Below are 11,084 nucleotides of genomic sequence, written 5' to 3'. Positions count from 1 at the left end.
AGGACGTCCTTCTTCACCCAAAGAGTGATTAACACTTGGAATTCACTGCCACAGGAAGTGGTGGGTGCTACAAGCATGGATGGCTTCAAAAGGGAATTAGATAAGCATATGGAGCAGAGGTCCATCAGTGGCTATTAGCCACAAGGTATAGCTAGGGGCTCTGGGGCAAGTGATGCTCTGTCTTCTTGGTGCTTGGGGGGGGGTCAACAGTGGGAGGGCTTCTAATGTCCTGGCCCCACTGCTGGACCTCCTGATGGCACTGGTATTTCTGGCCACTGTGTGACACAGAGTGTTGGACTGGATGGGCCTTTGGCCTGATCCAACATTGGCGTCTCTGATGTTCTGATGTTCACTCCCTCAAAGAACACTAACAGGTTGGTGAGGCAAGATCTTCCCTTACAGAACCCGTGCTGAGTCTGCCTCAATAGGTTTTGTTCATCAATGTTCATCAAGACATATCCTTCCCCAGGGCCACCCACACCGCTTGCAATTTTTTAAATGAATTGGCTATAAAATATTGTTATATTGATACATTATCAATACGTGTACCAAGTTCTTGGAATTCCCAGCTTTCATTTTTAAAAATAATATAAGGGGAAAGGCATATATCTGAACTCCTGACCTGGATAGCCCAGGCTAGCCTGATCCTGTCAGATCTCAGAAACTAAGCAGGGTCAACCCTGGCTAGTATTTGGAATGAAGACCCCCAAGGGATACCAGGGATTTGACACAGAAGCAGGCAATGGCGAACTACCTCTGAATGTCTTTTGCCTTGAAAACCCTATGGGGTTGCCATGAGTCAGCTGTGACTTGACTTATATATACACACATATGCACATGCACACACACTACGCATCTGAATTAAGTTACACCAAATTTAAATTCTATGGGTTGTAGCCAACTGACTGCCAGCAGAAGCCATTTGCTGATGCCAATTTTCCCCATGTTAGGCTTTTCTCAGCAGCCCCTTTTGACCCCCAGAAAACTGATGCCCAGAGTTGCTGGAGCTGCATGTACTGCAGGTACAAAAAGGCAGGTGGGTTAAAGGACTGATTCTCTCTTCCTTCACTGTAGCCCCATCCCTCTACCTCTTTTTGTCCATGTAGCACCTCCAGTTCCAGCCACCAACTTTTCAGCAATCGGCAGAGCTTGCAGGGGAAGGGAAGAGGAGAAGATCTGAATGCACTGTGCTGACAATCAGCTGTCTTCTAAAACTTTATAGACAACATATTATGTGAAGGTCAAGGTTCTGCTTTACCATGAAGGCTGCACACAGGCCATTAATTCCCTTTAAAGTCAACTGGAGTTAAGCAGCCTAACCACATGCAGAACTACAGCCTGTGGCCATAATCCAGTCATGAATGTCACTACCTGTTTTGGTATTAATGAAAATATAGTGTATTTATCAAGGAACGAGCAGCCTGATTAACCCAGTTTGGCCTAAGCTTGTCCGGGCCTGGGAGCTAAGTGGGTCAGCCGAGGTCAGTACTTAGATGGGAGACCGCCAAGGCAGACTGGGGTTGCTACACAGAGGAAGGAAACGGCAAACCACCTCTGCTCATCTCCTGCCTAGAATGCTCTGCGGAAGGGGTTGCCATGAGTCATTTGTGACTCCATGGCATGTTTATGCTCTTCTTATCAAGGAACTAACCAAAGATTCACCTTGCTATATCAGATTAAAGTTCACCTAACAAGTCAGTCAGATGCTTCTGGATGTTCACAAGTGGGTATACACATATTCCATTTAGTTATCTATTGATAAACATTTCCTCCATGAATCTCTATAATCCTTTTGAAGTCATCTAGTTCCAGCTCCTGCCAACTTAGCATTTCGAAAGCAAGAAATTGCAAGTAGATATATAGGTACCACTTCGGTGGGAAGGTAACAGCGTTCCGTGTGCCTTGGTGTTTAGTCATGCCAGCCACATGACCACAGAAACGTCTTCGGGCAGCGCTGGCTCTTCGGCTTTGAAACGGAGATGAGCACCGCAACCCTAGAGTCGGATTTGACTGGCTTTCAAGCAAGGGAACCTTTACCTTTACTTTACTATTAGGCATCACCCCAGTAGTGAATTTAATAAATTAATCATGCATTCCATAGATGCTTCTGTCAGTTCTGAAATCTACTGTCGATTTGTAGTTGCAGTTTACATGGGAAGAGCCAGAGTTTCCAAACTGTGTTTAAGCAGGTTCCAAAGACTTCACCCCTCCTCACGAGAGTATTCATTTCAGGTAAGACCATACTGCTGCTGTGTGTGAGCAACCAAGCAAGTTACACGGCTTGCATCATATATATGCTGTTCACAACTAGTTCAACTGTAATCCTGCTTTGGTACTTTCAGCTTTAACCTTCATTTGTTGTTTCAAGTCTTCACTGTTTTCTCCTGTAATCTAAAAACACAAGTTGATTTTCTTCTGAAATTCTCCCGTATGCTCCAGTAACCAATGCAAATTTGCAAAATGATCTCTACTACCTCTTCGTTCTCTGAATCCAGTTTGAACATCTGGCATTTCAAATTCCAACTATCATAACAGTCTTTGCAGTAAGATTCTGAGCATCACTTTTCTTGCATGAGTAATTAATGTGACGGGCCGAAAGCTGCTGCAGTTTTGACATTTTTTTTTTCAGAATTGGAATGTAAATTAAGCATTTGCAGTCTGTGGGCCATTGTTTTATTTTCCATGTTTGTTGGCACAATCTTGATGGACTCTGGTTTCTGTGACTTGGAATAACTCTGTTTATATCCCATCTACTCCTGGTGATTAGTTTCTCCCAACTGTTCTCAGTGCAGCTCTCAATTCACTTTCTAAAACTGTGGGTTCTTCTTCAAAAGATTCTTCTTGGAAAGAATCTGCCATCCTTTCATCTCTTTTGTATAGTTCTTCAATGTCTTGTTCCCATCTTTTATTTATTTTGTCCCGTTCAGTTACTGTATTTCCATATTGATCATTCAGCATGCCTAACCATGCTTTAAATTTCCCTTTCCTTATTACAAACACACACACACAAAAACATATTCTAAATGATACCATTAGGATTTTTGCAGATTTTATGGAATTCACAAACACTTCTAGAAATGAATTACACAACAAATAAATATTGAGACCACAGAAATTCCTCAAGACTACTTACCACTATACCTATACTACTGTCCTGCCTCTTCTCCCTGAAACTTTCTTTGCTTTCACAGATACAGAGGAGATAATTATCACAGGTATCAGATGATACTTCCTCAGCATCGGAAAGATGATCAAGCTTCAGTAAAGGATTCACATGTAATGGATGTTAAGGAAGTACTTGCGGTATAGTTCTTATCAGTAACTGAAGTAATCTCTTGATTGCCTATTTACATAATATTCACTATGCTGTGCTAATTGATTCTGTAGGGAAGCTTCCAAGAGTGCTACATAACAGCACATACCATTAGACACACTGGTGTCACGCTAGCTATAATTAAACAATACAAAGAACCCGGCAGCTGAAAAAAACAACAACTGATGACTGCGTACTGGATGAAAGTTATTTTCTCTGTTCAATCTTAGAACTGATTGTTAATTATGTTCATATCGAATTCTAGTACTATGACAGGTCAAAAACACCCATTTTTATACATGTCCATTACATTTTCATTTAGTCATCCTTCTTGGTTTTTTTAATTGGATTGCATGGACACTGTTTTTATTAGTGTATTGTAACCCGCCATGAGCCCGCTGGCAGAAGAGGGTGGGATATAAATCCCAATAAATAAATAATGGTAAGGAGCCCTAAATTTTGTTTTTATGTTTTACGGTATTGTTTTTACTTGTAAGCCACCTCAAGCAGATCTCTGGTGAGGTGACTTATGACTTCCCTAAATAAATAAATGCTTTAGCAGTCACTCATTGGGAGAATGCTCCAACCCTCTTTATTTCTCACTGCCTTTCTCTGGCTTAAAGAAAGCATTTTTATAGACAAGATAACCAGAACTATACATAGTACTCTAAATATAGCCATATTATTTTTGCATATAATGCATGCTCACATATGAAAATTGGAGAGAGAAGAATGATTATTCTAGTTCGAGGAACTACGGAGGCATGAAGACAATGCAATACATTAATATTGAATAAAATTATCTAAAGAAACATTACAATTAAAAACAAGTGGTTTCTGTAACAATTGTAAGAGAGCCATGGGGAAATAAATTTCATAATTAATGAAAACAGAATATGACCTAAAATGTTATTTTGTAACCATATATCTCCTGATCAAAAGAATATGAAGATACTAATGTATGCATGATAAGGATATCTTCTCCTAGAACTGTAGACTTTGTATACAAAGCAGTTAGTTTTCGGGTGAAGAGGGAGCTTTTCTTTTCTCCAACAGCCTTCAAGGCAGCTGTTTCAGTTTGTTTTACAACTCCTACCTGTAAAAGAAACAAATAATGTAAAGCACTAGGACAAATATTTCAATTAAACAACAAATTGAATGTTAAAAACATAGCATTAAAGATATATTGGGGGTTAAAAGCACGCTTATTAAATCAGTTCAATTGCAGCTTCCTTGCTCCATGTTCCAGAGGCAGTGTACAATTTTCGAATACAAAAGAATTCTTATAAAACCAAGAGCCAGAGTGGTGTAATGGTTAGAATGTCAGAGTAGGATCTGGGAACCCCAGGTCCACACCCTCACTCTGCAATGGAAACTTGCTGGATGACCTGTTACCACCAATGGCCTGGCTGATTATTTCGGAAATTAGCTCTGCAGCAGGGGGGACCAGAGGAGTCCAGGGATCACACACCACTTGTAGACCAAGGTCTGGAACAGCAGGAAGACTCCAGATTTAATTTATTCTTCAAATAGGTTTTATTGAAAAAATTCCCTAATTACAAGCACACTAAGCATTCAAAAAGAGCAAGCAATGCAGAACTAAGAAAGCAGAGGTGATTGATAGCAAATAGAGGGGTCTGTCACGGGGTGATACAACCTGTCCTGACGTGCAGGGGTCCATGGAGATGAGATTATGGCCCAAACCAAAGGTTTAGAGGTGAACTGCCAGTTGGCATCAGGGGCAGACACACAAAATCTGAAGCCGTGTGCTCTGACAGATATAGATATTGGAAAACAATGCAAACCAATGGGACGACTTGGGGGCTGGTCTCAGGTGAGAACAATAGATTTTCTACACCAATAAGGAGTCCATGGAGGTGTGGGATCCAGAGGGGCAAACCCTAGGTAGGACCAGTTAGCTTTCAGAGGGGAAGAGTCTGGCTGCACAATAGCCATGTGCTGGATGGTTGGGCTGGGAGTGTCCATTGTGGAACAATAGAGTGGCCTGGTGTTTCCCTGGTGCCAGAAAAACGAGGTGATGTTTCTTATTGTGTGGCAGGATGAACTTGAATGGGAGACCATTCACTAGACATGGAGAGTTAATGTTTACCTTGATAGGTCTAGCATAGGTTTAAGAATGCAGATATCTTAGACAAATATATGGAGAGAAGAATGAGAGGATTGTTCCAAAGGTATTTCCTGACATATAGGTGAAACAGAAGTTGGGGCTAGAAACATGCAACATACTTCACTCATAACAATAGCACAGACCAGGGGCTCTTTGCCCCTGTCTGCCTATATATTTGACAGTCAAAAGACTAGCCATTTGGTCAGTAAAACACACCTGAGGCGAGAACAGAGATTTGCCCATTCTTAGTCCTTTTGGACTGAGCTTACAGGAGAGAGGTAGTGGTGGGGGTTTGCTTGTATGGAGGATGTTTGGCAGTGCAGCCAGCCTGCAGAATCTTCACTTGGCCTGAGTTTTCCCAGCAAAGTTGTGGTTCTCCTAGCCTCCCAGCAAAACCCACTGTTTAAACCTGGCTTTATGAGGGCACTGCATGTGGAGATTCAGAGTTGTTTTTGGGGTGTCTCTCTCTCAGGAAAGACCACCCCGGGTGCAGTTTCACATCACTTAACTCTTGTACCAATCTAATATCATTTATGTATCCTTTTGTTCCTGTAACTGCAGCATCTTCTCAGTATTATGCATCTCAGATTTCACTATCCTTGGCTTTACTGCCATTTCATCTGACTGGCTGAAAAACTCATGAGATTGTTGATGACATCATAGTGCTCCATATGCTCTGATAATAGCACCACTGCCCATAAGTAAATTTGATGGAATACCACCACAGTGAAATTTAATAGCAGTGGTAGTATAGAAGAAAAATGGTGCTGACAACTAGCTGAGGCAGAGAACAAAAGTTTACAAAACAGCATTCCAACGAAGATATTTCTCAAGGCATGTCGAACAGACTTGCTGAGAATGTGAGGTGTTTTTTGACACTCTCCAAAACAAGCGTGCAATTAGACATACAACTTCAGTTTAGGCTTAATTTTAACCCTGGTCTAAGGACCAGGACACAAACATAAAATACAAAAGGGAATGAATGATTTTGGTTTAGAAATTACACTTCTTTAAGCACACATTTTATAGTTAAATAATTTCTTTAAATAAATTAAAACACTGAATTAGGAAACTGATTAGAGCAAAACCTTATATCCCTTTGCTACAAGTCGCCGAACATGAACGAACAGTCTGTGAGTTGGTATGCTGGCAGTCATAAAGTTGTGGTCCTGATGACAATAGATGTTCAGTTCCTTAGCAGCAACCTACAAGGCATGACAACAATTAGCTATTCATTTTGACAGATCTCTTTATGTGAGCACATGGTGTTTATTAAATAAGCAGCAACTCATGAAAAGAATAAGAGTAATCCTGAAGAATTAGCCCCAACAATAAAGCTGAAGAAAAATGCTACCATTACTGTGATTTTTTTCAGCCAGGAAATTCAGGAGCTCAAATCACATGACAGGGTTTGGGTTTGTTTTTTTAACTTTCCCTGCCAATATCAACTGCATGCCACAGATAAATTTTACAATATTGTATTGAATACAATTTTATGCAAAAGTATCTGTATTCCTCCTTGCAAAGGTATAGTTATGCCGTAGTCTGAACTGCAGATACGCTCTTCAATGAACGTCAGCCAGACCACTGAAATCAGCAGTTGATGAGGCCATGACACCACCCTCAGAGTCTTTCCTCCTTTGGCCAAATCAAGACAGACACACATGGTGCTTTCACACTGTAGCACATGCATGTACTTTTACAGGGATCATGTGTAATTTTAACAACAATAACATGTAAATAGAAAGCAATGCTGGTGGTTAAAAAAAAGATTTTACCTCTGCATCTTCGCCAAAGAATCTGTACTTATAACCACACTCAACACATAAAATAACATCCTTATATTGATTTTTCACTTCCAGAAACTGGAGCTCAAGTGGTGTATATACACTTTTGGTTCTTTTATTGAGACTCATATCAGAAGTATTTTGAATGTTTTCACAACTTATATTTGATGAAGAAAATTGGCTAAACTGAAGGCATGTTTCTTCCTATAACAAGAAAAAGCACACAAAAATAAAAAATATGATTACTATAGAATAATATGACCTATTTTGATTGACATATTACATTTTCCAGTACGAATGAAGAAATTAATCTAGATCCCAATTCTATTCCAATATTTTAACTCTAAAGTGTAATGTCATAAATGAAAGATAGAAAGTTAAAACAGGAGTAAAACAGGAATTCTGCAGCACCTCATGATACCCAGCCCCAAATAACATCATGTAAAAAATAAATACTGAGAGTCAACTGCACATAACTAAGGTAATGTCAGAGTAATGATGAGGGCATACTTCCTAAGAGCACAGACTGGCAAGGCAGCACTGGGAAGCGCATGGGAACAGAAACAGAGGCAATGGAGAATGAAGACCATTAGTCAGCGGAGACACAATATGGTAAATAAGAACCAATTACTAAAGCATTAACAAACTAAACAGGGAATCATTACATGCTGGTACATACACATCCATCAACTCTGGGATAAACTTTCCCAAGGACTGAAAATGGCTCTGGGGGGAGGGGAGAGTGGGGAAGATTCTGCAATCCTTGCACCTGCAGATTGCGGGACCCAACCCACTGTCTTTTCTTTTCAAGTGAACAATCTACAGATTCAATTAATTTTATGCTTTAAATACTTAGGTATGGTCCTTCAATCAAATGGGGCTAGGAAAGCCCATATACAGTATGTCGCCTCCCAAGGTGAAAGAACAGCCAATGCTATTCTTAAGTTCTATCGCACCAAAGGGGCTTAGTATGTGCCAGCTGTCCAAAAACTCTTTCAAGCAAAGGCAGTTGGACAGATGCTCTATGGCACTTTTATTGGGCCTCCTTCCTCTAGTTTTGCCCCCTTAGAGCAAATTCAATCCAAATTTCTCAGAGCAGTACTTCAGGTCCTGAGGTGTGTATCGAATACACTGATCCATCTAGAGACAGGTGCTATATCAATGGAAGCCAAAATTACTTTAGCTTCACTCCAGTACTGGCGTAAACTAAATTTCCATCTTCAGGGACTAACCCACTTGTTACTCTCAAACAACTTTTAATCCAAATGGCTGAGAGCAGTTCATAATAAATTATATGATCTTGGTTTTTCCTCACAAGTGATTTTGAGTATGCATTGGGATGTAGCAAAATCAGCCCTAAACAGAGAATGGTGGACATGAAGAGACAGACAGATCTCAGTAGATGCCCTAAGTTTAGAGCCCCAGATTCTGTCAAATATCACTTGCAACCCATGTCCTATTTATCACAGCTTGATACTCACAAGTTTAGGAAAACCTTCACATTAGCCAGATGTGAGGCTTTCCCCTCCGCGATGCTTGAGGGCAGATTCAAAAGGATCCCTACTGAATATAGACTTTGTCGATGCGGCCCAGGATAGATAGAAACTATTGAGCACATGATGCTCAGATGTGGCTCAGGAGAGATAGAGACTATTGAGCACATGATGCTCAGATGTAACTGGTATAACAAGATCCGTGACAAATATCCTCTTATAACAGATATGGTGGGATGATTGTTAATTGATGGGAACTGGACAATTACTGAAACTGTGGCAAAATTTTGGGTAGCATGCTACTGCATCCGAAATACACAATCAAATATATAATAATAGTTGCCTAATAGTCTGTTTTATGTTCTTCTTTTACTTTATTACGCTCAACTGTATTTTTATAGAGTTTTATTTTACTTTCCTAAATTCAGTTATATGAACGTTATGAATGCTATATTTAAGCAAGTGTGTTCTATGGCTTGCTGCCGTAATAAATGCCTGACTAGATACTATAATTCCAATAAATTCATCTAAGTAGTCTTAGCCATTCTTTCTCATCCACCCCATCCAAATCAATTTACCCAGAGGCACTTAAAAGCAATTTTAATTGACTGAGGGAACTACTGAAGCAAGAAGGGTTAATATCACAAATTCTCTCTGTAAACTGTGGTTAAACACTGCAAAGATCATTCCTAGGTTTAAAAATTCTCTGCTGCATAGAACACTAGATGTCCTCTTTTTGGTTTCTTGTGTATTTTTGTATGTTTGTCTTTGTATGACTTATAAAATAAAAATGTTACAGATGTCCTTTTTTTAGAGAACATGCCCTCTTTTTTTGGTGTATGTCCTCTTTTGGGCTCCTTTAAAAACTTATTAAAATGTCCTCTTTTTGAGTTGGGAGGCTAAGTCTGTTTTGCCCTATAGTCCCGCAGTGGAGGCAGGCTTCTATGACAGATCTCATTTTAAATACCCCTACTATTTAAAATGAGATCTGTCATAGATCATTTGTTTGAAGTAGTCAGTCAGGAAATATGTCCTTTATTTGCTTTTCAAAATATGGTAACCCTAATACTGCCTGCCTTAGTATACATTTCCATTTGAAAGAATACTATAATCATTTTGATGAGAGACTGGAAAACTGCTTACCTTATTGATTCTCGAGGAATACAAAGTGTCAGTGTTTCCTGCCGCTGACTGCTGACCCTTTTTCAGATTCACAAGTTGGATTCCGTGAGTAATCTCTGAATGACTCAGCTGTTCAAAGTTGCTAGAGAATTCTCGCAGTTTATGAAATGTTTCTGAACATACCCGAGGGCTGGTAGATTTTTTTTGCTCCCCTTTATTAGGAAAAAACAAACAAATAAAACTGCTTATAATTATACCTTCCACACTTCATGCCAACTGTTGAAAGCGCTACATATAATTCTTGGTTCCACCAGCAAATTTTCCTACTTCACACATCAAGGTAAGATCAGGATTCTGTATGCAGAGCTAACAGTGAAGAAGCATCATCTGAACAAGCCTAAAAAACTTTTATATGCATCTAAAAATCACTAAAATACCTATTCAACTGCATAATTCTGTTTGCTTCACTTATGAAGAAATAGCCCTCAATGCAATTAATGCCTATATGGTCAGATCAGTCCTACTACAGAGCAAGGGGCAGTGACACTACCTGCTACTGATGGGTTCACCTGTTCCCTGAAAGAAGATGTGTACAGTTTGAAGCACTCCATTGTTACTCCTGGATTCCTAGGCTGCAGCAATGGCTAAGAGCTCCAGGTAAAGGTAAAGGTTCCCTTGCTCGAAAGCCAGTCGAATCCGACTCTAGGATTGCGGTGCTCATCTCCGTTTCAAAGCCGAAGAGCCAGCACTGTCTGAAGTCGTTTCCGTGGTCATGTGGCCAGCATGACTAAACACCAAGGCACACGGAACTGTTACCTTCCCACCGAAGTGGTACCTATTTATCTACTTGCAATTTCTTGCTTTCAAACTGCTAGGTTGGCAGGAGCTGGAACTCCGTCTTGCGGCACCTGGGTCTCAAACTGCTGAACTACTGACCTTCCACAGCCTGCAGTTCAGCGTCTTAACCACTTGAGCCACCGCAGCTCCTCTGCAGAGCTCCAGAGTCCTCCCCTAATTTTTGGAGTAGTTTCTTGGTGAATGAAAGATTGGTGAAAGAGGAAGCCCCAGTAACTTTATAACAGACATAGAATATCAGTCCTTAGATCTTGTTCCCTGAATTAAAAAGGTGTTTCTAAAATAGGCCAACGTACATTTTTAGCCTTCCTCTTTTAGGTACGGTTTTAGTTATAACCACCTTATTCAAAACTCACCAGCTCCCTCTTTCTTCTGTCTATTCTGCA

General features: G+C 40.2%; 1 protein-coding gene across 1 annotated transcript in view; it reads right to left on the bottom strand.

Moving 5' to 3' along the window:
- The window catches only part of MSH3 (mutS homolog 3), a 90,378-nt gene that overhangs the window by 74,948 nt on the left and 4,346 nt on the right, over positions 1 to 11,084 (bottom strand). Inside the window, exons 3-6 of the mRNA XM_015428109.1 lie at positions 7,220 to 7,432; positions 6,530 to 6,646; positions 4,269 to 4,409; positions 3,134 to 3,256 (exon numbers count right to left, since the gene is read on the bottom strand). Of these exons, the coding sequence (XP_015283595.1) occupies positions 3,134 to 3,256; positions 4,269 to 4,409; positions 6,530 to 6,646; positions 7,220 to 7,432 (594 nt within the window). The remainder of the gene's footprint in view (positions 1 to 3,133; positions 3,257 to 4,268; positions 4,410 to 6,529; positions 6,647 to 7,219; positions 7,433 to 11,084) is intronic.

The sequence above is a fragment of the Gekko japonicus genome, unplaced genomic scaffold (genome assembly GCF_001447785.1).
Source record: "Gekko japonicus isolate JY-2015 unplaced genomic scaffold, Gekko_japonicus_V1.1 scaffold1275, whole genome shotgun sequence".
Taxonomy (NCBI): Eukaryota; Metazoa; Chordata; class Lepidosauria; order Squamata; family Gekkonidae; genus Gekko; species Gekko japonicus.
This window is presented reverse-complemented; position numbering and strand designations above follow the sequence as displayed.